This window comes from Sturnira hondurensis, unplaced genomic scaffold (assembly GCF_014824575.4).
Source record: "Sturnira hondurensis isolate 20B ecotype Veracruz unplaced genomic scaffold, ASM1482457v3 Scaffold0021632, whole genome shotgun sequence".
Classification (NCBI taxonomy): Eukaryota; Metazoa; Chordata; class Mammalia; order Chiroptera; family Phyllostomidae; genus Sturnira; species Sturnira hondurensis.
This window is the reverse complement of record NW_028094263.1, coordinates 3,826,117-3,853,343: the sequence shown is the minus strand read 5'-3', so window position 1 is coordinate 3,853,343 and position 27,227 is coordinate 3,826,117. Positions and strand designations below refer to the sequence as shown.

The 27,227-nt window shown below is 57.5% G+C and overlaps 1 protein-coding gene and 1 pseudogene across 6 annotated transcripts in view; one reads left to right on the top strand and one right to left on the bottom strand.

Annotated features, from left to right (window-relative positions):
- ARHGAP23 (Rho GTPase activating protein 23) overlaps positions 1-27,227 on the bottom strand; it is a 77,334-nt gene that overhangs the window by 10,570 nt on the left and 39,537 nt on the right. For 4 of the 6 annotated variants that reach the window (XM_037033210.1, XM_037033209.1, XM_037033208.1 and 1 more), the window contains 14 exons: positions 24,534-25,698; positions 22,976-23,131; positions 22,651-22,765; positions 22,411-22,468; positions 21,002-21,145; positions 16,068-16,382; positions 14,779-14,840; positions 14,396-14,526; positions 13,751-13,872; positions 13,215-13,370; positions 10,003-10,081; positions 6,362-6,435; positions 6,014-6,103; positions 5,263-5,388 (listed from right to left, as the gene is read on the bottom strand). In XM_037033210.1, coding sequence (XP_036889105.1) covers positions 5,263-5,388; positions 6,014-6,103; positions 6,362-6,435; positions 10,003-10,081; positions 13,215-13,370; positions 13,751-13,872; positions 14,396-14,526; positions 14,779-14,840; positions 16,068-16,382; positions 21,002-21,145; positions 22,411-22,468; positions 22,651-22,765; positions 22,976-23,131; positions 24,534-25,698 — 2,793 coding nt within the window. Of the gene's footprint in view, positions 1-5,262; positions 5,389-6,013; positions 6,104-6,361; positions 6,436-10,002; positions 10,082-13,214; positions 13,371-13,750; positions 13,873-14,395; positions 14,527-14,778; positions 14,841-16,067; positions 16,383-21,001; positions 21,146-22,410; positions 22,469-22,650; positions 22,766-22,975; positions 23,132-24,533; positions 25,699-26,794; positions 26,872-27,227 lie in introns of those variants that run through there. The other 2 variants (XM_037033213.1, XM_037033211.1) reach the window with 2 other exon arrangements.
- On the top strand, positions 8,048-9,214 carry LOC118977986 (40S ribosomal protein S12-like; annotated as a pseudogene).

Here is a 27,227-nt window from a genome sequence, read left to right as displayed (position 1 = left end):
TGAAAGTTAAAACACACAGAAACTATTATGTAGCATTGAGGATATGCATCTATTTAAAAATAAGTATAGGCCCCGGCTGATGTAACACAGTGCATTGAGCATGGGCCTGCGAACCAAACAACTGTGGTTTGATTCCCAGTCAGGGCACATGCCTGGGTTGCACGCCAGTTCCTAACAGGGGACTCACAAGAGGCAACCATACATTGGTATTTCTCTCCCTCTCTCCTTCCCTTTCCCTCTAAAGATAAATACATAAACTCTTTTTTAAAAATTTAAATAAAAATAAGTATAGGAGGTGGTTGGAAGGACACACATTAACCTGTAGGGTGGGTATGTATGGGAGCGGAGGCAGGTGGGGTCAGGGATGAAGGGGGAAAACAATTTTGACCACGTGCCACGAACTTCAGTTATTATTAATCACAGCCAGGCATATGACTTCCCCAAACAAGAGGTACAGAAGAAAAACAAGAGAGAGACCAGAGAGGGAAGAGGGAGAGAGTTTAAGAAAGACCTGGGGTCGGTCATCTTGGGCTCAGCTTCATCTCAGGCAAGTGACCTCTCTCTCTGAGACTGTTTGCCCCATCTGTAAAATGGGCGCAGTAATAGCAGCGTCTCCACCGAGAACGGTGGTGAGAACGAACACGGAATACCGTGCGGCTATTACCAAAAACAAAAGAAAGAACGAGTGTTGGTGAGGACGCAGAGAAAAGGGAACCGAATGGGCCTCGCTGGTGGGAATGCAAACTGGGGCAATCACTGTGGAAAACAGCAGGGAGCCCCCTCAAACAATTAAAAATAGGACCACCGTATGGCCCGGCAACTCCACTTCCAGGTGTCCGAACAGAACAAAAACACTAACCCAAAGCGACACGTGCACCCCGTGTTCCCTGTGGCGTTACTCACAATAGCCCAGGCGTCTGTAGGTGGGTGAATGGGTGAAGAAAAGGAAACAGAACACAGAGCCCGGCACAAATAACGCCCCTTCTTTATTACACAATCATAAGTGTGTAATTCTGTAACATAATAGCACACTCAAGCACACCATATGAATTTTAGGTGAAATGTTCAAATTACAACTGTAAATTACTGCACCCCTAGTATCACCCTGCCAACCACACTCACATGGGCTGTACTGCTGCTGGACCCAGTACTGTCCAGCCATGAAGAAGAAGGAAACCTTGCCTCTTGCGACAACCGATTTGAGAGCATCATGCCAAGTGAAATAAGTCAGAGCAAGACAAATACGGGATGATTGCACTTAAACGTGGAATAAAAGTCATTAGAAAAAACCCCAAACTCGAGTTCATACACGCACAGAACACACTGCCGGTAGCCAAGAGAGAAGGAATGGGTGGGGCGTGCCATGGGTGAGGGCGGTCGGAGGGAACAAACGCGCGGCTGTGACCTGCTCCTGGGAATGTGACGCACGGCAGGCGGCCACAGTGACAACCTGGCGTTGTGTGCTTGCGAGCGGCTTAGAGATTAGACCTGAAGGGCTCGTCGGGAGAGAATGAGCTTGCGACCGCGTGCGGCGCGGACGTCCCCTGGGCTCCCTGTGCTGATGGCTACCCACTGGGCGCGAGTATCGAGTCATTGTGTCCCTGACCCATCACAGCTCGATTTTTAAAAAAGTGACCCGAAAATGAAATACTGCACATAAAACACATTGTTAGTGCACAATAAATGGCTATTAAATATAATATGTAAATTATTCTAAATCCATAAAGATATAAAAGTTATTAAAAAGAATAGCTGTTATTGTTAAAAGTGCTGTCCCAAGAGAGAGGCTGAGCAGAGGACGCCCTAAAAAGCCAGCCTTTGACCTGAGTTTGAGAGTGCCCAAACGTGCTCTGGGGACCCAGAAGTCTACAGAAGCTTCGGGATGGCCCCCATTTCTCTGGAGGAGCTCACACTCACACTCATGCCTGCTTTTGCACACACAGTCCCCTCTGCCTAGAGCGCTCTCCCTCCCTTCTCTGCCTGGCTAAAGGCCTTGTGGGCTTTTAGGACCTTTCAAGATCCCCCTGACTCTGCCAACACAGCCCCGTGCCCAGGGCCTTGCTCATGTGGGGCTTCCCTGGACACAGACAGCCCAGAGCATGAAGAAGGGGAGTCACTTCAGAGCCGAATGGGTTCCATCCATCTCAGCGTCCCCAGGACCTGCACGTCTCGGGCATGGAATGGTGACAGTGGTGACTTTCACATAACCCTCATGAACTGCCAGGCACCTCTGTAAGTGCTTTACAGATATTAACTCACGAAACCCTCTCCGTCACCCTGAGAGGCAGCTACTGTTACCCTGAACCCCACTTTACAGACGAGGAGACTGAGGAACAAAGGCAGGAGTACCTCGTGCAAGGCCACACAGAATACACGGAGCAGAGCCAGGGTTCAGCCTCAGGCAGCCTGGCTTCGCAGCCAGTGCCCTGACCTGATTCACCAGTGGTGCTCGACGGGGGGGATTTTGTCCCCCTCCGGAGCATGAGGGAAAGTCTGGAAATGTTTTCTATGGTTGCAAACTGGAGGAACACCCCAACACCTAGCCAGGGACACTGCTAAACCCCCCGTTGTCACACAGAGCAGTCACCCACAGTGAGGAATGATCTGATCCCAAAGGTCACCAGTGCCAAGGTTGAAAAATGCCAGTGTACACACAGTAGGTATCGCCATGTTTGCTGAGTGAGTAACTGAACAAATGCCCTGGCAACGTCTTTGAGCCCCAGTTGGCTTAGTAAACACATAGGAGCTGGTTGGGGACTGGCCGCCAAGAGATGAACGCCTGAGTTTGCACATCTCTGCTCTGACATTTCTTGCTATGCGACCCTGGGCAAGTCTCTGTGCTCCCCACACCCCAGCTTCCGCCCTCTGTGCAGGGTGAGGGCGGGTCTGCTGCCTTATGGCCACGTCCACTCTGTTGTCTGAACATACCGCAGATGACAGGAGTCCCAGGCAGGGCAGGCCGGCCAGGTGATGGCCATGTCTAGAAACCCCAGCAGGAGGTCATGTCCCTCACTAATTCCAGCCGTCCTCTGACTGGCCGGGCCTCAGAGCCAGAGCAGCTCTGCACAGGGCAACCCCAGCCTGGACCCATGACTACATGGACCCTGACTACATGGACCATGACTACACGGACCATGACTACACGGACCATGACTACATGGACCCATGACTACACGGACCATGACTACATGGACCCATGACTACACAAACCATGACTACACAGACCCTGGGCTATATGGACCCATGACTACATGGACCCAGGACTACATGGACCCATGACTACACAGACCAGGACTACATGGACTGGGACCACGCAGACCCGTGAGTACACGGACCAGTACTACACAAACCCATGACTACACAGACCCCCAGCTATACGGCCTCAGGCTGGACGGAGCCCGTACACCTGTGGGGGCCACGGGCCTGCAGAAGGGGCAGCTTGTTCCCTTAACAACCATCTGGGGCTCATCATGTCCAAGTGCCAAGGAGGCAGAAACTGGAGGGTCATCAGCTCAGCTTCCAGGAATGAACCCCTGGGTGGAAAAGCCCAGACGGGCATAACCTCAGTAGCAACTCACTCACCCATCCACCCACTCACCCAGTAAACACTGAGCGCTCACTATGCACCAGGCACTAGGTTCAACGCCGGGAATACACCTACGGAGGGGACAGACGTGCCCACCTCCCCCACCCTGCCCAGAGGAGGGGCTGCCGTTGGCTGGGGACTCCCCTCGAGGCTCCGGGAGAGTGAGTAGACATACTTTGGGCTTCCTGTCTCCCTGAAAGCTGTTGGTTCTGACATCCCAGCTGACCACAGTCTCAAGTTTCTAGGCACTTCTCCAGAAGAGTTCCTTTCCATGGGGGCAGCCTCCCTCGCATCCCTACCACTGCCCCCCCAACCCGCCCAGCACACACTCATGGAGGGTCTGGGGGCCTCCCTGTCGGGTTGGAGAACTGAATTTTCCCAGTGGAAATACGCTTCCCCAGTCAGGGCCTCATCAGGATCCCTGACCGTGCCTGGTGGCCTGGCTTGCTGCACAGCTCTGGAATGGGCAACCGGGCTTGTCGTCACAATTTTTAGGTGAGAAAGGGCCATGCTGCTCCCTCCCATGGCTCAGAGTCCTCACCGTGCAGTGGAGAAAAGAAACAAACAGGCGAGCAAGCCAGCATGCCCCAAGTTGGCCCCACGGCCCTACTTCACTGACCCTGGCCAGCCTGCCTCGCTCTAGGACAGACCAAGGAATCTGCCCTCCCGGGAGGTGGGGAAGGAAGCACAGGCTTTGGTCAGACAGGCCCAGGTTAAAGTCCCAGGACTGCCATTTACTACCTGTGTGACCTTGAGCAAGTCACCTTGCTCTCCCAACCCTGTCTGCCTTTTGCCTGGTAAGTAGAGCCTGGTGCAGTTTCCTCATCTGTAAGATGATCTAGTTTCCCTTCCCTAAAGTCTGTACGGGGGTGGGGGGAGGCTAAGGCCCCTTCTCTTCCTCTGACTGGCTGTCAACCATGTTTCTCCTGGCAGGAGGGGGTCTGGTTCTGCCCTCTGTGGGCAGAGAACATTTGGAAATAGATTAAGTATTCATTATAAAAGAAAATCCTTGAGCCCCCAGAAGGGGGCACTACTGCTCTGGCTTTGGCTCTGGAAGACAAAGGCCTCCTGCGCCCTCTGCTGGCCACTCTTGGTTCTCACTCCTTCGTGGACAACAAGAAGAATCCTTAGAAACACAGGCCTCTGCCGCCTGAAGCAGCCAAGAGAAGGGAGGTGACCAGCCCAGGATACACAGAGCACAGTGCAGGATCCTGTCGCAGACCATGTCTTCCCCCACCCCATCCGCTTCCGTCCTACCCCGGGCATCACCATTTCCTCCCTGAAGCCTCATAGGGCCCTGCTGGGCAAAGCTCTGCCTCCACCCCTGCACCTGTCTGCCAGGTTCTGTGGGATGCCTCTTGCCGGGGGCCAGCTTCCGAAGGCGCCCCTGCACTCATGACTCAGCTCTGCAACCCAGCAGCACTGCCCTGACCTTCCTCCTCCCTCTGACTCTCATACACACCGTGGAAACTCAGAGGCCTCCAGTCTCTCCTACTGGGGACTCAGGGAATCCCAGAACATCAGGGATTCTAGGATCCATTCCTGGTCAGCCTTGAAGGGCATTCACCCTCCCCGCAGCATTTTCTTAAGCTGCCTCACCCTTCCCTGTGCACACCCACCCAGGAGAGCAGAAGCGAGGTGCCCAGAGGGACACCACCCCGCCTGGGCGTACTCACATGCTGGATCAGCGTCTCCACGATCTTGTACCGGTCAGGCATGTGGGTCACCATGTCCGCCATGTTGTCCTCAGAGGTCCTCACCAGCGTTGGCCCGAAGACCAGGGCCAGGTTCCGGGGCTCCATCTGGGCAGTGGGGGGAGCAGGCCAGTGTCAGTGACCATGCGAGCCTGACTCCAGTCCCCCAGGTCTCCCACTCTCTGGGCCCCTGAGGCCCTGTCCTGACCACATCCTGAGCTGTCCCTGGCTTAGGGGCTGAACACCTCCTTACACGGACACAGAGGTACCTGGTGAGTAGAGCAGAAGCCAGATTTTAGCCCTACTCACGCCCAGGCCTGACAGCTGTGGGCAGTGCCCAGCCCACACGTGCCTCCTGTGCTAGTGATGGGAGGTGCTGGGGTCGGGACCACCCTGAGCTCCAAGGGTGTTTCAGGACTGGGAGAAACCCTACGGCTCCCCTCATTTTCCCCACTGCAAAACCAGAAGATGTAAGAGGTCTGATTTGGGAAATGCAGTGCAAGAAATTCCAGCTAAATTGGAGGATAGATTTTCAGTAGCCACAGGAGAGCTATGGCTCTGGGCCCACAGAAACTCAAGAGACGGTTCCCAGGGAGAAGCACTGGCTAGTGTGTGGTGGGGGGGACGCATCTAGAGGGCTGGAGGGTGTCTGACCCAGAGGAGCCCAGAACATTCTGAGGAGGACCCAGGCACACCTCCTTCACCCCCACACCACGCCGGAGCCCCTGCCCACCTTGTTTTTCTCCGAGTGGTCGGCGATGGTCTTCAGATGGCTCACGAGGAATTTCAGTGTTTCATAGTAGTGTCCTGGGAGGTCCCGGATCTGGGTGGGAGAGAGAAGGGGCTGTCATGGCTTCCCCGTCCCTCACGCCCCAAAGGGGCTCTCACTGCTGCATCTACAGGGCTCTGGAATCTGACCTCTAACTGCCCCCCTTGTAGAGATGGAGAAGCTGAGGCCTGCAGTGGAGGAGGGCTTCCCAAGGTCACAGAGGGGACTGGTGGCACTGGACTCTGGGTCCCCGGGACACTGGGGCTCTCCCCACCCAGCCTGCCGCCTGCCTGACAGCATCTCTTCCCTCACCAGCTTCCGCAGCGTCTTCATGCGCTCCCTCGAGTCTTCAATGCGATTGGCCTCAATGAAGTCATTGTATTTGTCTGAAACATACCAAAGAACCTTTAGGGAAGTGGGAGGCAGTCCCTTCTCCCACCCTCAGGCTGAAGGTCAAGGAGGCCTATGCTGTTCCCATTCTGAAGGGCTCCGTGGCCTTGCCTTCAGGTGACTAAACCCACCCGAGTTGCTCTCAGGTGTGTGTGCACCTGACCTGGGGCAGGCAAGGTGTGCAAGTGTTGGGGGAAACGAGGCCTGAGCTGCACATAAATACTGGAAAAGGGGTCCCTACAGCGGTCTCCAGGACAAGGACACCACAAGGTCAGACCTATAGCAAGGTCTGCTATAAAAGCAGCCGAGAAAGTTACTTGGAAAGAGGGAAGGGCCTTCCAGTCTCCACACATCACAACCCACCTGGGTCAGAATGTCCCCAACTCCCTTCAGAAGTCCATGGGGAACTTTTAAAACGGAATGTGGTAAGTTTGCTCTGAGACCCGTCTGGAGGAGCCAAGGCACAAGGGCAGCCAGTGGTGGGTTTTAAGGGAAGAATGAAGAGGGAGGGTTCGCCCCGCCCCACACTAAAACGTGCAGCGTCAGTGCAGCTACAGCCGTGGGGCTGGTAGGGACACGGACAGGGGCAGACAGGAGGGGGCAGAGGGGGGGAGACAGGCCACTCGGGTCTCCGCGGTGCAACAGGGTGGCCCTTCAAGTCGGCATGGAGGGATGGCGGCATCGATACCTGTCCCCGGGACAATGAGCTACCCCAATGGGGACAAATCCGCATCTAGCTCACATAATGCACATTTAATTGCATTACAGGGTCAAATATAAAAGTTATTAAAACACTGGGAAAATAAGAAAATGGTTTCATCATCATAAAGCCTTCTTAACCATGAGAGGCCGAACCCATGAAAGATGAACAGCTTTGACTACACTCAAAGTAATTGTTTTCAATTTATGTGAAAAGACAGACAGTCCCACCGAACAGAAAAAGGGGTACATAGTCTGAACGGGCAAGTACGGGGGAAATAGCAAGGACCAATAAACAAATGAAAAGATAGTTAATCTCTCCCTGGTAATGAGGGAAATGAAAATGAAAACAATAAAGAGATGCCATTTCCCCTATCCAATTAGTAAAAGTTTAAAATATTAATAACATCCAAAATTGATGGTGGGGGGCGGTGCACCAGAGCCCACTTCCCACAGTGCCACCTGACATTAGCTTTCAGAAATGTTTACAAGGGAAGGGATTAAGATGTGCAAATTGCCAGTTATAAAAGCAGGCACGGGGATGTCAATTACAGCACAGGGAATACAGTCAGTAATACCGTAAAACTAGGTAGGGTATCAGAGGGCTACTAGACTTAGTAGGGTGATCATTTTTTTAAGTTATATAGGTGTCTAATCACTAGGTTGTACAACAGAAAGTAATATAATCTTGAAGTCAACTGTAATTAAAAATAAAAAAACTATTTTTAGGAAATGTTTACCAGGACTTTGACCTAGCAATTCTACATCTAGAAATCTCCCTCGAGGACACTGATGCAAACATACAGGGATACGCACACGGAAAGTCGCAGCAGCACGTTCTGTACAGCAGAACTGTGATGGCAACCTACATACCCACCAATAGGGGGGTGACTGGACAAATGATGGTCTATGCAGACCACGAAATACTACGTGGTTGATTTCAAAGAAGAATGGGCCCTGGCTGGTGTGGCTCAGGGGACTGAGCGCCAGTCTGCAAACCAGAGGGTTGCTGGTTGGATTCCCAGTCAGGGCACATGCCCAGTTCCCAGTAGGGGGCACTTGAGAGGCAACCACACAGTGATGTTTCCTTCTCTTTCTCCCTCCCTTCCCCTCTCTAAAAAGAAAAAAAATATTTGAGAAGAAGGAGAAGAAGAAAAAGGAAAAGGAAAATGGGCCCTGGCTGGTGTGGTTGAGTGCCAGCCTACAAACCAAAGGGTCAAGAGTTTGATTCCTGGTTGGGGCACATGCCTGGATTGTGAGCCAAGCCCCCAGTAGGGGGCATGCAAGAGGCAACCACACATTGATGTTTCTCTCTCTCTCTTTCTCCCTCCCTTCCCCTCTCTCTAAAAATAAATAAATATCTCTTTTTTTTAAGTACCTAGCCCTGGCTGGTATGGCTCAGTGGATTGAGCGCCAGCCTGCAAACCAAGGGGTCGCCAAGTTGATTCCCAGTCAGGGCACATGCCTGAATTGTGGGCCAGGTCCCAGGTAGGGGGCGTGCAAGAGGCAACCACACATTGATGTTTCTCTCCCTCTCTTTCTCCCTCCTTTCCCCTCTCTCTAAAAATAAATTTAAAAAAATCTTTTAAAAAATTATCTAAAAGAAGAATGGTTCTTTCCCTGCCACCGTGGAGCTGTGCGGAGGCTGCAGTACATTCAAGATTCGGCTGCACCTGTAACCCGCGCCGTGACGGAGGGAGGCATTGCTGCTAAAAGTGTCAAGGACGTCAATACTGTTTTACAAGAGGTGCGGAAGACCATTCTCACCCACGACAGGCTATGCACGGCGTTCATGAAGCTGCCCAAGCCTTAGACAAGCACGGAGCCCACCTTCATGTGCTTGCATCCAACTGTGATTAAGTGTCAAGTTGGTGGAGGCCCTAAACTCCAAACCGACCTAAGGCAGGCAACGGCAGCCAGAAACAAAGGGACTGGCTGGGCCTCTGTACAATTGGCAGGAAGGGAAAACCCCGTAAGGTGGCTGGTTGTGGGTGTGTGGTGGTGAAGGCCTGTGGGAAAGAGTCTCAGGCCAAGGATGTCATCGAGGAGGCCTTCCAGCGTAAGAAATGAACAAAATAATCTTGGCTTTTGTTTCTCAAAAACATAAAAAGGAAAATAAATAAAAGAATGAGGTGGAGCTCTCTGTACTGACACGAATGAACCTCAAAACCGCAGCCCTCCTTTTGCTCAGAACTGCCCAGCCATGGCGGGCAGCACCCCGCTCGCACTGGCTCTGGAGAGCCGGCTGTTCGTCTCCTCCCAGCTCCACGTTGCTGGCAGCTTCTCGATAGCTTGCCATCCACCACGGTGGAAATATTTATACAAGGAAATCAGAAAACGCTACAGGTCAAGGCTCTTTTTTCCCAGAGAGCCAGAGGTTAAACATGCGCCAGCACAGCACTGACTGCACATGCGTCTTTGTCGTGTGCGTCAGCGGGTCTGGGAAGAAGCAAGACAGGCTGCCGACCCGCAGCTCCGAAAATGGTCAAAGCTGGGCTTCGGAGCCCAGTCCAGGCTGCAACGCTCACCACCTGTGAGACCTTGGGCAAGTCCTTTAACCTGTCTGTGCCTCACTTTCCCCATCTGTGAAGTGGAGATCACAGTACCTACCTCCTCGAGCTGTAGGGTGGAGTGGTGCTTGGCACATAGAAAACGCTGGGAGAATGTTAGTATAACCTCGGGAGATGGAGTAGGAGAATGGCAGGGACCTTTGTGTTTACTTGTATCTGTACTACCCAAGACTTTTACAAGCATGTGTTTCCTTTGTATTAAAACAAAACCCTCCAAAATAAAACCAACACACCCAATTTGAAAAGTCAGGATGTCCCTTTTTCTCCCATCCTCCACTTCCACCCCCTACTCACCATCAGTGAAAAGAGGTTCAGGTAGCTTTCGGAAGAAGGACTTGAGCAGGCTGCTGATCACATTGAGGTCTTGCCAGCGCTGGAGAAAGTGCAAAGATGTCAGGCCACAGGGAGGCCCAGCCCAGGTGCCAAAACCCCCGTACCCCCAGGTCCAGGACCAGCCCGGCCCAGCCCCGGTGCCCTTGCCTCCATGCTAGTCCAGCCCTAGGGTCCAGCCCAGCCCAGGCCCTACCTGGGACCCACTTACACCAAGCTCTGCCCAGGGGGGTCTCTGAGCTAAGAAGACTCAGCAGGGGCAGCGGAACAGAGTCCCTAGCTAGGTCCTAGCCCCCTGCCCACCTGGCCCCAGTCCTTCCCTGCTCTAGCCAGCCTACTGAGCGCCAACATTTGTCCACCCACAGAAAGTGCCAGGTGCCTTCTCTGGTACCTGTAAGGGTCAGAAGTAAGCAAAACCCACCCCTTCACGAGCCTGCCCACTGTACCTCCTTTATGTCTACTCAGGGCCAGCTCCTGCTTTCCAGTGCTCCCCATTGAGCCCAGAGTCGTCCTTGACACCTCCCTCCTTATTTCTGACACTCAAAAAGTCTAAGTCAGTAGTTCTCAATCAGGGCGATTCTGTCCCCCAGGGACATTGGGCCTCTGGAACTATTTTGTTTTTCACAACTAGGGGATGCTACTGGCACCTGGCAGATAGAGGCCATGGATGTTGTTAAACCTCCTCCAATTAACAGGACAACTCCCTACAACAAAGAATAATTCTGTCCAAAGTGTCACGGTTGAGAAAACCCTGATCTAAATAAAGGGTTGCGGAATACATGAACAATAGGGCCATTTCCCCCTTCTTTCCACCAGGGGGCACCATCACACAACACAAAGGCTAGAAAAAGAACCCCGAAGAGAACTCAGAGGAACTCGTGTGCAGAGAACAAGACACACAACAGAGACACACAACTTGACGATTTACACAAAGATACACAGCACGATAATACACAAAATCATTAGAATGAATCCACAGCTTAACGCCCAACCATCCTGCCAGCACTGACCTCCCACAGCCTGAAGAAGAGTTAGATTCACCCCTCACGCAAAGCTTAACTTCCGGCACTGTGACACCACCCCCACTCCCACCCACACCTCACTAACAAAGGACACCACTGACACCTAAGGCAGAACCACACACCCAAAACACCCAACAGGCCACCACTGCTGGGCCCTCTTCTCCCTGGCTAAGGCCCCGCTAACGTGCCTCGGCGCAGACCCACCCCTACCCAGTGGCGCCGCTGCCCACCTCCCTCCGTTACCTCCTGGCCCTGATGTGTGAGCCTTCTCATCTCCCAGCTGCCGAACCCAAGGCCTTGCCCCTGTTTCTTGACCCCTTCTATGTGCAAGCATCGACCCCTCAGCCCCTGCCTCATCTGCGCTCCCTCTGCTTCTGCCCATGCAGAGCCCGGCCCTTGCACTCCTGGTGCCCACCCCCCCCCCACCGACGACAGCTCCCTTCATCATCTCACCTCCGAGCCCCAGCATGGCCCGTGCCCACAGTCAGTCCACTCTTGGTCTGGTATTGGATGACACCGTCCGCCCTATATGGGTGACTCATCATCACCCCAAATCCAATGGGGCCACTACCTGCCACAGCCTCCCTCTCCTGTCCTATTTCCCAGGAACAGATACTACCAGCCCTCAACTCAAACTTTTGACTCTTCTTGTCCCTCCTCTTCCCTCTCAGGCAGCCAACTCATCCATCCTCCTTATCTAAGACTACTGAGTCCACTCCCAATATGCCAGCAATGTCCTCCCTAGACGCCCTGCTCTGTGCCTTCCTCATTCGTGTCCATTAGGCGTGAGCTAAAGCGGGGACCATTCTCAAACCCCACTCACTTATGTCTCTCAGCTGAAGACCCGTCGAAGGCTTCCCATTGTCCACTGGGTCAGGTCAAAGGCTCCAGAGAAGCCCTCCAAAGCCCTCTGTCCCCTGCCCTGGGTCTCACCCTGCCCACTGTGAAGCCCAGGAAGAGAGGGGGGTCCGTTCTCTGCCCCAACACTCAGGCCCTTCTCTGGGATTTTAGAAAACGCCGTCATGCCCTGCCTGGCCTGCCTTCTGGTTCGTCCACCACCGCCCCATTCGTCCCACAAATAGTCAAACACTTAAGCCTACCATCTGCTCCAGCCCTCAGCATCCTCTCCTTCCTCATCATGCAGTCTGCTTCTTGTTGAGAGATCAGAAGATTCTTTTCTTTTGCCCACGATCTCACACACACTGGTGTGGTCTCCCCATCCTCCCCGCCAAGGGCAGGAAGGCTGCCGTGCATCACATGAGGCCACATGGCGTGTGACTCATGGGGTTCCACCACCCAGACGGTTTCCCAGAACCTCTTTTTCAGCAGAGCCTCTTCCATCAAATGGAATCACACCGAAAAACCCAACTGTACCCAAACATCGAATACGTCGGGGTCGTCCTAGTTCAAGCGCAGATCGGGGGTCCTGAGCCAGCCCTGGCCTCCCAGAACACCTCTAAGGAAATTCAAGATTCTGGGAAACACAGTCTGAGAACCACTGGTCCTGCTAAAAACTCGAGGGTAGCTGTCAGATTCGTGAGCAGGTCTCGTCTCCTGTGACGAGCCTCTTCTCTCCCCACCGTGCAGCCCCCACAACACTGGCCGCTCCAGAAAACACCATATACTTCCCTCTTCTCAGCCAGCGGTCCGCAAACCACGGCCCCTAGGCCAGACCCACCCAGCGGCCAGTGTTTTCGGAGTCCTTGAGCTAAGAATGGATGTTACATTCTTCGAGGATGGTGAGAAAAGAAGAGAAAGGTATGCAACAGAGGCTATAGGTAACAGAGCCCAAAATATTCACTACCTGGCCCTTTACAGAGAAAGTCCAGTAGGTTGACTGATGGCAAACCTGAGTTCACCTGTGCCCAGGCCGTTTCCTCGGCCAGGAACATCCTTACCTGGCTGTCTCTGGCTTTCAGGGAACTCTGCTTATCTTTAAGGGACAAAACCCTGTTGCTAGTGAGCCTCTGTCTTAGGGCTTCCTAGGCCCTGACTGCAACCATGTGTTCAACTTCAGTTGGGGTGATGCCCATCCCCAGGGCTGGCCTGCAAGGGCAAGTCCCGACTCGTCCACCTCTGTGCCCGGGGCAGATGAATACAACAGCCTCACGCAAGGCAGCTTGGCCCCTCCCACAGCCCCCCTGCCACACCCACCTCGTCCTGCAGGTTGATGTCACCGGGCCCGCGGTTAAGCTGCTCCTGCAGGCTGCACACCACTGCGTTGTTGCCCGGCACTCGGTAAATACCCGTGGACTCCAGCCCCCGTGCCTCCACGATGCGACAGCACGCAGCCACGATCAGGGGGACGTGCTGGAGAAAGGGGCAGGGTGGAGTGTCAGGGAGGGTGAGAGCAGCCTTCTCCACCAGTGGGCCAGGGAAGGTGGTGGGCCAAGACAGGGGCAGCACAAGCCCCAGCTGCTGCCACGGGCCCTTTAGGAGGGAGGACAAAGGGCCCTCGCTGCCTCCAGCCTACGGCTCGCCTAAGAAGGCCTAAGGCCTAAGGCTCGCCCAGGTCTGAGAAGGGGCACTGGCCAGGGGTTAGGGATTCTGGGCTCTGCCTCAGGTCCGCTGCACCCTCTCTGGGCTTCCCCAGCTGTGTCTGTAGGAGGAGGGGCACAGCTGCTTCCAAAGTCCCTTGCAGCTCTGTCCTCCCCTTCCCGTGCCTGCTCTGGCCCGTGGCAGAGACCTACCTGGTTCTCTGTGGCTGGCTGGCACTCCTCCAACCGGATCCCAAATGCCCTGGGGGCTGCCTTCTTATTCTTCTTGATGATGTTAATGCCCCAGGGACTTTTGGGGGCAGCACCACTGTCATCTGTGGGAGTGAGGCAGAAAACGCCAGGATGAACTGAGCCCAGGGAGGGGCAGCATCCACATCCACCCACCATGTTTGCACATGTTTGGACAAGCAGGGGCCCTGCAGAGAAGCCGCCGGGATGCTGAGGGCTGATGGAAAATTATATGCCAGTTATGAAGGCCAAAGGGATAGGGGTGTTTACCCTGGAGGAGGGAGGCCTCTGAATTGTGTAAGGACTCCTGTGAGGCCTCCAGGGCTAACACAGTGAGGTGGGAGCCATGGATTCTGGTGCGACCAAAGGAAGAACTTTCTAACAGCCAAAAGTGTGTGAAGATGGAAAGGGCTGCTTCCTGAGAGAATGGGCCTTCTGTCCCGTAAGGGACACACAGAGACTGTGTAGCAGGGAAGTCTTAGGAACAAATCAGGCCCCAGACCCATCGGCCCTGAGACTCTGAGAGCCCCAGATCCTCACAGGCATACACACGTGGGCAGATACACTGCCACCTCCCGCGGCTCCCCCCCCCCAGCAGCCATGTCCTACCCTTGCCCCCTGCAGGCTGGTCCTGGGTCCTGATGCCACGGGCCGTGCTTGGTTTGAGGAACTCAGACTTGAGCCCCCCCAGGCCTCGAGAGCCTTTTGGGGAGGAGTCAGCTTTGGGCCCAGAGCTATGGCTGCACAGAAAAAGGGGGAAAGAAGGGGTCTTCATCTGGGTGACTCAGCATGTCACTGGCCCTGCCCTCCCTCCACTTTGGATCCCCCCCCTACCCCTGAGGCGAGCCCTGCATGCCCGCCCTTCTGGGGACTGCCACCCTCCCTACCCCCAGCACAGCGCAAGTCAAGGGCTGCCCTCAGGCCTGCCGGTGAGCCCGGAGGAGTGCTCCCTCGCCCCACAGCCAGGACCACTCCATGAGCGCGGTGCTCACCTCACTTTTCGGTAATCATTAAGCTTCTTGCTGATCAGAGCTTGGTTGGCACAGCCGGGGTCCTGGAGGAGGAGGAGGAGAGAGCAGATGCGGTTAGGCCCGCAGCCAGCCCATGCCAGAACTCATCCCCGGCCCCTGCCTCCCCCCGCCTCCATCTGCCAGCTGGAGGGCACAGACCCTAGAGCGAGAGAGACCAGGGCTGGATTCCTGAGCAACCCCCACCAGCCGCACAGCCGTGGATAACGTTCTGAGCCTCAGTCTCCTCAGCAGTAACATGGGAGGGATAATATCGCAACCTCAGAGTGTGGGTGCAGAATGAGACACCCAGCACGCAGCGCAGCCCTGCCTAGGCGTGAGGGGGGTGCTCCATGAGCAGCAGCTATCCCGATAATGAAGGGGACTCGGGACCCCTGACCATGCCCTGCTGGGGACAGCCCAGCCAGGCCTCCCAGAGCAGGGACCCAGATGTGAGGTACTTTCCTCCTTGTGGTGAGGAAAAACAATGTCCCGGGAGGGGCGGACCTGGTGCAGTGAGAGGGTGCGTCCTCACCCAGAGGGTCTGCGGCCCTCTCCCCACAGTCAGAGCAGGGGTCCCCCTGGCAGAGACTGGCCCCCATGCCCAGGACCCCCACAACACTTTGTGCAGGTGTATAGAGACACTTCCGTGTGGGCGCTTGGCCAAGGAGGGGGCCAGTCCAGGCGGAAACCCTGGCCCAGGCCCCTGGTGTGCAGTCGCCTAGGAAGGGGCGCCATTTTTCAATTCCCCCGAAGTCCCTGCCAAAGCCTTGGCTCGGTCCCTGCTGCCTGCTGCCAAAGGCCAAGCCTCTTGGCCTCCTCCCAAGGTCAATGTGTTCATGTCCCTGCAGACAGGCCAGGCCTGTCAGAAGGGCCAGCCCCAGTCCTGGCACAGGGGCACCTCGCGCCGTGACACACTTCATAGGAAACACACACACCAGCGAGCCTGCAGCCAGAAGCTGAGGCTGGCCTGGAGCTGACCTCGCCAAGCCTCCAATAGTAAAATAACTAATAATAATAATAATAATAGTAATTACTATCATTCCCACGGTTATTTTTGTTACTGCCAGTCAGAACACACTAAAGATGCCAGGTACTCTGCGAGACACTGTTTTCTGTCCACACAAGCCCTAGGTGTGTACAGTTGCTGACCCATTTTATGGAAGAGGGAACTGAGGCTCAGAGTGTTGCAAGGAGGCCTGCGGCAGGTGGGAGGTGGCCCTGGGTTGCACCCTGGCCTCCCTGGCCCAGTGGGGGCTGGGCGGGGCCCTCACCTCGCCCTCGGCCCTGCTGTGCTCTCGGATAGCTCTGATCCAGCCCAGCATGTCATCCCGGTCCTCAGCCTGAAAGAGATATTCACAGAAGTCAGCGGTGGTCAGCCGGAACACGTGCCTCCTCTTGGTCTCGCTGTAGGAGATGTCCACCAGGCAGGAGCCGATGCAGACGGGCGCCGCCTCGTCCTCACCTGCGACGGCCGCCGCCCCCGCCGCTGCCGGCCCGGGCTCCCGCCGCTCCTTGCTCAGCGAGAGGGAGCGCGCCCGCAGCACGGCGTACACCCGCTTCCACTGGCGCAGGCCGCCGCCCACTTTCTGCAGGGAGACAGGAGGAGGAGGGGAGAGAGACAGGAGGAGGAGGGTGTGAGAGGCCAGGCCTGCCTCTCCACCCCAGAGCCCAGGGAGCGGGGTGGTAGGAAACTGTAGACAGTGGACACCTCGTTGTTCACCGGGAGGCCCCCTGCTTCACTCCGGTGAAAACCTGGGGCAGCCCCCTGCCCACAGTTTTCCAACTCTCTCAGCCTCTCGCCTGCCTGGACACGTTTACCCATCATTCTCAGTGCCCCCCAGAAGTCCACGACCTTCTCTTTAAAGACCAGCATCCACACTCGCAGCCTTGGCAATGCCCCAGAGAACTGCCAGGGGCCCTGGGAAGGCCGTCGGCCCCACCCGGCAGGAGCCACCTTACATCAAATCCTGACAAAGCCACTCCCTAGTCCACACACGCTCCCTTCACAGCAAAACTGGTCCAGGGTGTCAACCACACTTGCTCTGCTCCTTTCTTTGCCTCTCACTCAAAACTCCACCCAGTACCCCTTCCTAGGAAGCCACTTCCGGGCCCCTCTGGGCCTTTTCCGTAGCATCTCCGAAGCCTTTGGCTGTGCCTTCAAACCCTCTTCAGACCTTCTCCTAGCACCTGGGACCCCACGCCCCCTGGTTTCCCTGCTGGCTCCACTGGCTCCCTCTCAAATCTCCTCCACTAGTTACCTCCTCTGCACCAGGGGTTCTCAATGGCAGTGAATTGCCCCCAGGGGACCCTTGTCTGGAGACATTTTCGGTGGTCACCCCTGGGGAAGTGCTGCGCCATCTAGTGGGCACGGACTAAGGATGCTGCTAAACAGCCCCCAGGGCTCAGGACGCCCCACAACACAGAATCATCTGGCCACAGGGGTCAATAGAGAGGTTGGGAGGCCACCCTGAAGGATGGGAGCTGCCGAACTTTGTGCTGGGCTCCCCTCTCCCGGCGTGCCTCCCCCCTGGCACCATCTGTCTGCCCGTGGTGATGCCCAGGGCACCCCAGGCTCCCTGGCCCCATCCCACGCTGTGGTGGCATCTCTGCTGGCACAGCCCACAGGCCCTGCTCAGCAGGGCGCACCTGACTCACCGGGGCCCCAAAAACCTGGAAGTCGCCCTTGACTCCTCCCTTTTCCTCACTTTGATATTCAGCCTGTCCGAAAGTCACTTCCGCTTCCCAAATGTCACCTGCTACCACCTTGTCCACGCCATCAACCTCTGTTGCCTGGACAACCACACGAACCTGCCCAGTCTCCACTCTCGCCTCCTACAAGCCGTTCTCTGCCCAGAAGCAGTGGCCACGATTTTAAAAGATTTTAAAACGTAGTGGAGATCATGTCTCTCCCCTGCTTAGCACCTCTCAGGGGTTCCCACCATCCTGGAATCAAATCTAAGGACTTGGGTATCTGGTCCTCCCTCTCCAAACCCATCTCCTCTCCCTCCTTCCTCCCCAGGTCAAGCCACAGGGCCTTCGGCAGTGACCAAGCCACGCCCACCCTCTCCAGGCCTTTGCAGTGGGTGGTCCTTCTGCCTGGGGTCCCTTCTCTTACTTCCTGTGGCTGCTCCCTTCTCGCCCTTCAGGTCTGAGCTCCAATGTCACCAGCACCCGCTCCCCTGCGAGGCCCTCTCTGACCATTTCCCCCATGGGGGAACCCTCCCTCCAACTTAAAGGCAACCCCAGTCCCTGGGGGCTTGCTGCCGTCTCAGGTGATACGGGTGATGGAATTCCCGGTTCAGAGTAAGACCCTGAGGACAGGAAGCTCACCTCTCCTCTCTGTGGGCACCCCAGATCCTGGAGCTCGGTAAGTGCTCACCAGTGTTTACTGCACAAGTGACCGAGCCAGCCCTGGCGCACCCCGAGTGCAAGGGCTCCGGCTCAGACCGAGAGCTCCTTCCCTCTGGCTGGTGGCCCACCTGCTGCTCCGTACCCAGCACTCGTGTCTGCTCTCAGAGCAGACCGGGTGAACTCGGCAAGCCTGCCTACCGCCACAGACAGGGGACCTGGGCAGGGGACAGCAGGGCCCTCCAGGAGAATTTTAATGTCGGGTGAGGTGGTAGCAAGGGTGCACCTTTGAGACTGAACCAGGTGATCTTGGGCAAGTCCAGCCCCCTCACCTGGTATCAGTGTTCTCTGCTGCTAAAACAAGAGGTGAGCTAGCTGGTTTCCAGGGTCGCATCAGGCTCAAGTGCTGGGTCTGTGGCTGCAGGGACATGTCACATCCTCCCTCCCCTCTCTCATAGTCAATGTCTCGGAAAGAGACTGAGGGATGAGGGGGTCACCCAGGAGAGGCTGGACTCATGGGGACAGACAGCGCCTGGCTGGCAATCGGGACCCCGATCAGACCAGGGGATACAAGCTGACTTGAGGGCCCCTCTCCTAACTCCCAGGCCATGGCACCAAGGGGGCGAGTGAAATCGGACTCTGGCCAAGATGGGAGTGGAAGCCCCTGTCCACCAGCACTGGGCAGTGAGCGGGAAGGGACCGGGTCCTCTCCCTGCCCCAGAAACACTGTGGCTGGGCTTCCAGGAGCCGCATAGAGCTGGGGCACGGGCTACCAGGCGGGCAGGAGGAGCAGTTCTCAAAGGCCCTTCGAGGGACCCAAATGTTGGGCCAAAGGGGTTTGTCGGCACCTGGCTCCCCTTCCTGAGCCTCCTAGGTCACACCTCCTGGTCACCTGCCCTCTTGCTGGCTCTCCTCTTTGGCCTCCGTCTCCCCACCCTTCCTTTCACGGGGCAGCCTGTCTCTGGCCCTCTCCTTCCTTGCGCCCGCACCCTGGCTGCTGGTGCCCTCACACACCCAGACGGACGAGTACCCTCCCTGGGGGGCCTCCGTCCTAACTGCCGTACCCTTAGCACCCCGGTCTCCAGGACACCTCCACCCTTGGGCTCCACAAGGGCCCAAGGGAACCTCTTGGCTTCCTTTCCCCAAACCTGTCCCTCCAGGGCCTGTGGCTCAGGGGACCCACCACCTTACAGCCCAAGCAGGGACCCCAGGGACCAGTGTTGTCTCCCCCATTCCCCCTCACCTTTCAGCCATCAGCAAGCCCGGGCCTTTCTTCCCCTCAAATCTCTCTAAGTTGTCCCTTCCCCTCAGCCCCCGCCACAGTCTCGGTCAGGGCCTGCACCCTCGTGCACCGGGACAACAGCGGTGGCATCGTCTCTTCCTGTCTCAGGCGCAGCACTTGCCTCCTGGGCCCACCCCCCACCCCCATTTAAAGCTCTTGCCCTGAGTGAAAAAGCCCCCTGTGCAGGCAGGTGCCCAAGTCCCTGCCTTGGCTCCCACCTCTTGGCCTGGCTCCCAGCTACCCAGCACTCCCTCCCCACCCTTCTCCAGGTGGTCCGGAGGGCAACCCCGTCCTCACCTACTGGGTGCCATTGCCCAGGACACCGCCATCACAGCAGTCAGGCACTAGGAACTGTTATGCAACTGAGCTATTTCTGCTCGTCAGGAGCCCCAGCAGGGCAGGACTGGCCCGGCTCCCTCATCACGAAATCCCCAGAACCTCCACTGAGAATCAGGGCGGGCCCCGCCCTCAGTCATTACCCGCAGACGGATGAGGGCACAGAGGAGCCAGCCCTGCCTGGACAGCCACCTCACTTCACCCCTGGCCCCCAGATGGAGTGACATCGTCCCCATTCTACATACCAGAGAGGCGGGGGCTCAGAAGCTAACAGGCCTTATGCCCAGAGCCTACGCCTGATAAGCGGCTGGGCGGTAATTCCAAGTCTGTCTGACTTCAAAGCTTATGTTCTCTCCAGGCCCAAGACCCCTGGAAGGCAGGCCGGCACATTCGAGTGAAAGTAGGAAGCAGAACAGCGGCTGGCCCGTGCCAGGCACCGAGTCCACCCATCTCATCCGCTCTCCGACAACAGATGTGCGAGCTGGGGATATCATCAGTTCCATTTACAGAGGAGGAAACTGAGTCCTGGGCCGGTGAGGGACTCACCGTGTTGCAGCCAAGAGGCAAGTGCAGGTCATGAGAACCGCTCTGCTCCGCTTTGCCTGTGCTGTTCAGAGGCACAGCGCAGGGCTGCCTCTCCTCCCTCCACCTCGGCCGCGGCACCAGCCTGGAACGGAGCTTCTGCTGCCCAGACCAGGGGCCCAGCGGTCTCCCCTTCGGGCCCTCCACCCCCAGGCCCAAGGCCCCTGGATCTCTCACCTGGGTCTCTGTGGCAGCTCTCAACTGGTCCTCTTGCCTCTGCTTTGGCTCTAATGCACTTCCCAGGAGGCCACATGAAATAGGCCCCAGGGCTCTCAGTTGCTCTCAGGATAAAGACTAAAACATTTGCTGGCTCTGAAAAGGCTGACCTCTGCTTTCTTTGGGGGCCTCAGCCCCCCTGAGAGAATCACCCTGGCCTTGCTCCCTCATTTTCCATGAACCCTAGTGGCCAGTTTTGGGGTGACCTGCCAACCAAGGGCTGGTTTTGTCAGAATTCCAAGCACAACATGATCAGACCCCTTCCACGGAACAGACCTCTTTGCTCTAGGTCCCCCAGTTCTTCCCAGCATCTAACTCCTACCCGTCCTGCTGCAGCCTCGGCTGGTTCTCTTTGGCTCGAGAGACCGCGGGGTAAGAAGCTGGCGGTTCTTCTGGATTCAGCTGCCATCCACCTCCACCTCACCCCACCAGCCGTCTTACCTTCCCCTTCTTGGTCAGGATCTGCTTATAGCACAACCAGCCTTCTCTCCTGATGTCGCTGAAGGTCGCGTCTGAGAGGTCAGAGGTGGAGTGTCGCTTAGAAGTGGCGTCGGCATCCTCAGAAGTGCCCCAGCTGTCCAAGGACTGCAAGGAGACCACACAGGGTGACTTGAGGTAGCTCTGAGAATGCCAGCGTCGTGGGAGCCCCATGGAGCCCTCGCAGCTGCAGGCGCCTGCAGTCTGCTCCGCTGCGCTGTGTGGCCTCATGGCCTCGCTTGCCCTCCCTGGGCCGCTGGGTCGAGGTCATGAGTCAGAGGTACTGGGAAAGCCAGAAAGGGAAAAAGGCTCTGATCTGCAGACCATGGGCCTCATCGCGCCAGAAAAGCCCATCAAGAGCCTCACTTAATTTTATAGACTTGAAGGAATTAAGGAATCAGAGGAAGTGATTGTCTTAACACCGAGTTAAGTAAACAGAGGAAGTCGGAACCTCAACGAAGACTAAATTAGTGCAGCAGGTAGTCATGTCCACAAAGGGTGAAACGGAGGAAGTGACAGTGTCAGCAGGACTCCAGCCACAGAGGTGACATGTGGAGGGAGAGTGAAGTCAGCAGGGGAAGTTAGACGGAGTAAGCCCGGTGACAATGTCATCGAGTGTTAAACAAACCAAAGACACTGGGAGTGTGAAATCAAGATGGCTCTTCCTGCCCATCCATAATCAAGGAGGTGAGGCCACTGCAGAACCGACCCACTGTTTCCCCAGGCCCTGAGGCCGGAAACTCGAGCTTCCCCATCACCCTCAACCCTGTGTCCCCCCCACGGCTTTCCGATGGCCCCGGCCCCTGGAGACATAGCTCCAACACCGGCCAAGTGCCTCCCCAGTGCAGACACCGTCTTAGGTACCATCTAGATCAAGCAGCGAACAAGCCAGATAAAATCCCTGTCCGCAAGGAGCTTACGTTCCAGCTGAGAGACAGGCAGGAAAGGAGGTGGATGCGTGAATTATAGAACATGAGGAGTGCTCAGGAGAAAAAAAAGTGGTGAAGTGGGGCATAAAGTGTCAGGGGTGGAGGCTGAAATTTCATGGAAGGCCTAAAAACACCTGACAAAAGTGGAAAAAGCGAGTCCTGAGGTCTGGGCAGGGAGCTGTGGAAGGGGCATTCCAGGGTGGGTGCAAAGGCCTTGGCTGGGAGGGTGCGTAGCATCTGTAAGTGACGACAGAGCCCACGGAGGAGGGTGGGTCACGTGGCTGACACGGGGGCGAGTGGGTTTGGGGAGAAAGGAGAGGGCAGGAACCGAAGGAGCCCATTTCAGATGACAGAGGTCATGGGCCTGGACCCTGCGCCAAGGCCCTGCCCAGCATTCCGACACCCTCGACCCCCCATCCCCCACCCCCCACACACGCCACTCACCCCATCGGTGAAGAAGCTGCGAAGCATCCGCAAGCTGGGGACGCGGTTTGGCAGACGCCTGGGGAGCAAGGACCAAGAATGAGGCGCCTGGGAAGCAGCGTGAGGGCCTGAACCACCACTCTCCCAGAGGCCCAGGCTCAAAGGCCTTCTAGGGAGGAGGCTCATTGGCTCACTGCCGTGGTGGGCGGAGGAAGGACTCCAGGGCTGGGGGCAAGCTGGGCTGGACCCCAGCGTCCTCACCGAAGAGCCTTGCCCTCCTCCCGGAAGGCGTTGAGCCCGTCGTCACAGGACTTGGAGCGCTCTGTGGTGATGGCCAACAGGTAGGAGGAGCGCCGGCGGCTGGCCTTGATGCTGCCTGCAAAACCACGGCGTGGGGCCCCAGGGTCAGTGGGGCCTCGGGCCAGGGGCTTCCCCGGAGCCCTCCAGTCTGGGCAGGGCCAGGAGGAGCTGAAGCCGGCCAGAAGAGGTCAGACATCAGGTAGCAGACCCAACAGAGACTATGGGGACTAGACAGCAAGGGGAAGGGCAAGGCGGGGGTGTGGGTGTGGGTGTGGGGAGCACTCACTGCAGTCCCGGGAGTAATGGCGGCCGAGGGCAAAGGTGAAGGTTGGGGAGGATGGGCTGGTGCCCAGGGCGGGAGCCGAGTTCATGGCACTGGAGACCACAGCAGAGGCAGGGACGTGCTTGGCTTGTAGGTCAATGCTGGGACTAGTGGGCTCATCTGTGAGAAGGGAGGGAATGGTGGGTGAAGGTGGCAGAAAGCTGAGCCTGCTTGTCCCCCACCCCCAGACTTGCCTCCAGGCCCAGCCCACACCCCCAAAGCCCCTCAACTCTCCAGTGTTCCATGCTGGCAACATACGCACAGCCAAGGACATCCCGCCAATCAGACTGTGGTGATGGGGGCATGGCCCTGCCTCCCCCATCACTCCAGGGGCACCGGGCAAGAGGTTCAGCCAGCCTTCTTAGACCAGGCTCCAGAGGGCAGAGAGGCAGGAGCTGTGTGTTCCCCTCGGATGGGGAGCACTTCGAAAGCGAGGGCTGTACCTCCATGTCAGACCGGGAGCTTCCTAAGACCGTGCCTGCCCACTCACACCGAAGCACCGAAGGCCGGCTGTGGGCAGCCGGGGCTGGTTCTCCCCTCCCTCCCTCCACGGCTGCACTACAGCCGCAGCTCCAGCAACCATTTCTCGGCCCCTGGCCGCCAGCCCCACCACCTTTCATCCCGTCTTTCTCCCAAGCCCCCAGACCCAGCCCAGCCCAGCCTGCTCCCTCACAGGTGCCTCATATTCAGCAAAGCCTAAACCTTTTCCTGCCCCACTCCCTCTCCTTCCCAAATACAGGTGAGGTGTTACCCTCCGGTGAGGCAAGAAACCTGGGAATCACCCAGCTCCTCCACTCCCTTGCCGCTCCCTTATCCAACGTCCATTCTAGAGGCAGCAAGCTTTCGGTGCCCTGTCTGCTCTCGGGATCAAGCACAAACTGCCTGGAGTTGGACAAGCCCCTCTGGACCCATTCTGACGACCTGGAAAGGCCTCCTGCCCGTATCACGTCCGTCCTTGCCTATTCCAGTCTCTCCCCGAACTCTCTCCCCCTAGCTAACTCCTTCTCACCCTTCGAGGCTTCGCCAAAATCTTTCTCCAAGGTTCTCTCCTTGGCCACCACACCTCGGTCTAGGCTGTGTGGTCCTTCTCTGTCTCCTAGAGCTCCCCGTCTGCCCATCACACCCCCACCCCATGGGAGTGCTCTGGCCTGGGCACATGTCCCTTCGGTGGGCCACATGCCCCAGGAGGGCCTGGGGCCTGGCACTGCGCCTGACACAAATACTCGGCGGATGGATGGAAGGTTGGAGGGTGGATGGAAGGAATAAAGAGTGAAAGGAACAAAGGAAGGATAGAAGGATAGAAAGATTGATGGAAAAATACGAAGGGAGAAAGAAATGAACAAAGGAAGGAGGGAAGAAGGAAAAGAAGAAAAATGGATGGATGGGTAGATGGATGAATGAATAGAGAAACAGTCTGACCCCACCAGCACCCAACCTGAAGTTTTGCCCATGGTGACAGGTGGGTGGGGTACAACACGGCACAACCAGGTCTCCCAAGGCAGCCTCCTGCACCATCACTCACCAATGAAGGGGATGGAAGCCAGGGAGTCTTCTGTAGTGGCCAGAGGGGCCATCTTCCTGCCCAGGCGTTCTGCTCGCCCACTGGTCTCTGGGTCTGAGGACTCGTCACCAAACCCACGGTTCATCTGTTTCGCAGGGGGCAGCTGGACCTTGCGGCCTGTCGGAGGCTTCTGCCTCAGGATCACCTCGTCTCGACGATCCTCGGCGGGAGGCTCTGGGGCCCGGGAGCTGGGTTCTGGCTGGATAACCCTGGGTGGTTCGGAGGCCTCTGGCAGGAACGGTGCAGAGGACTGGGCCAAGTTGAAGGTGGGAAGCCCCCCAAAGGGGGAGTCCCGGTAGGAGAGTGCGTGTAGGAGGCCAGTCCGGCGCTGGAATGATGGGCTGTAGCTCCGGTACCCGATGTACCCCACGTCGTCCAGGCCCTGCAGACCAGGCAGGGGCGGGGCCTGGGGTCCAGGCAGGTCCCTGGATGGGCAGGCAGGAGTGCGGGCGGATGGATGCTGGGAAGCCCAGCCACAGCGCTCGAAGTGAGGTGACACCAGTGCCCCTGGCCCCAGTGCCTCAGCTGAGTGGGTGGCCCGGCTCAGGTAGTCGTCTGAGCCAGCTCGGTGCCAGCCCTCCTGGCCCAGCTGGCTCAAGGCACCCTGGGAGGTGGAGCAGGGCCATGGGTGGTGGGTAGTCACGTTCTCCAACCGGTCCTGGGAGGCACTGCGGGCCCGAGGGGGCATGGCGGGGCACCGTCTCTCCCCCGCCCTGCGGGGTACCTGGTTCGACAGCCAGTGTGACAAGGCCTGCTGGCACTCCAGTCTGCTGGGGGGCACCCGGCTGCCAGGCTCCGGGAAGGCACGAGGTGTTCGGGGCTCCGAGGGAAGGCGGGGGAAGGCACCAGGGCTGGGGCGGGGTTGGCTCATCCCCAAGGAAGGGTTGTCCAAATGGGCGCGGGCAGCAGATGGGATGCGGGTTCCCGGGTCGCTCCAGGCAGCAGGACTCCGGGGGTCACTGGGCAGTGCTGAGAGGGGTTCAGGCACCATTGCGGCCCAGGTGGAGACCCGGGCTGGCGGGGCATATGTCTTCCGAGGGCAGCAGATTGGGGGTGGCTCTGGGATGCTCCGGGCCTCTCCAGAATATGGCTCGTTCCCCTTCAGGTAGGCATCCTGGGAGTAGGCCTGGCAGAGGACAGAGGCCAGTGAGCTGGGCTGGGCGGCTGCATGGGGCAGGGCAACTGCAGCCTTGGGATTTCAGGGTGATGGACAGAGACGGGGCTTGAAAGGAGAGGACCAAGCAGGGGGAGTCCTGAGTCATGGGAGTAGGAGGGCGCGCTCCAAAGAGGGTGGGGTAGGGGACAGAAACAAGAGGCCTGCAAGAGTCTCTCTCTCTCTCTCTCTCTCTCTCTCTCTCTCTCTCTCTCACACACACACACACACACACACACACACTGGAGAAAGGGCCAGGATTCCTCTAGGACTTATGACAAGGACTGCCTTTAGCCACAAACATCCCAACATCTGTTTTCCCGGGTCCTCCCCCCATGCTGGCCTCAGCTGCCTCCCTGCTCCCCCATGTCCAACAGTGCCCACAGCCCCTCGGGTGGAGCTGGGACATCCCACCAGAGACAGGTCAAGGTGGCAGATGACAGAGAAGGAAGCCGGCTAAGGGGTGTGTCTAAGGGGAGGCTGGAATGCCCAGCTGTCCCACCATTCCCCGGATGGGGAGGGGGAGGGGTGGAGAGGGGGGCCTGGCTCTCGGGCCCCTGGAGTAAGGAGGAACTAGCTCACCTCCTGCCTCCTCAGGGTCAGGTTGGGGGAGGGGCCAGACTGGCTGAGGGGCCTTGGGCCACCTTCTGCCACTGGAGGCCTGAAATTTGGCTCTGGGAGTTGAGGCTGATGCTGCATTGCTGAGGAGTGACAGGGCCAGTGCCCAGGCCAGCCACAAAAGGAGGCAGCCCCCAGGGACAGCGGCCTTGTGGCCCAGCCCTAGCCTGGCCCTTGATGGGGTGCCTGGGGGGTCTATCTCAGGGTGAAGTACTAAAGGGTGGGAGAGTGAAACCAAACACACACACACACGCCCCACAGGAGACACAGGAAAATACACACCCAGAGACACACTCACACACACATAGTGAAACACAATGAGACACACACACACACACACAAATAACTACACCTCCAGTCCCAGGCACACACATCATGTGATGAAAATTAGCTAAACCACACCCCCGCACACTCAGCCCCCTTTGAGCCAACACAGCCGGGACGCACATACCTCTCCTTCCTGCCATCCTGCCGGCTCAGCTCCCGGCTCCCCACAATCACACCAGTGGCAGCAGCATCCCGCCGGCCTCCACCCTCCCCCACCGCGCTAACCCCTCTGACCACTGCGCCAGCCCTGGCCTCCTTGCCCCCCACCCCCCGTCTGCCCTCCCAGTGGCTGCCTTTGGCCCCCGCCAGCTATTTCGGCCAGCGGGAGGAGGAGGGAGGAAAGGATGGGTGTGGAGGGCCCTCGCAGCGTCGGCGGTGGCGTCAGCGGCTGCCTCGGCCCCATTGGCCTCCAGCCTTGGCTCCCGACCACAGGAATGCCTGGGCCCCACCCTCTAGCCGGCAGGGATGGGGGTGCCAGCGGAGGCCCCCAAATGCTGACATCTGGGCCTGCCCCCCCCAGCCTGGGTAGCAGAGTTCCATGCCGCCTCCCTCCCCAT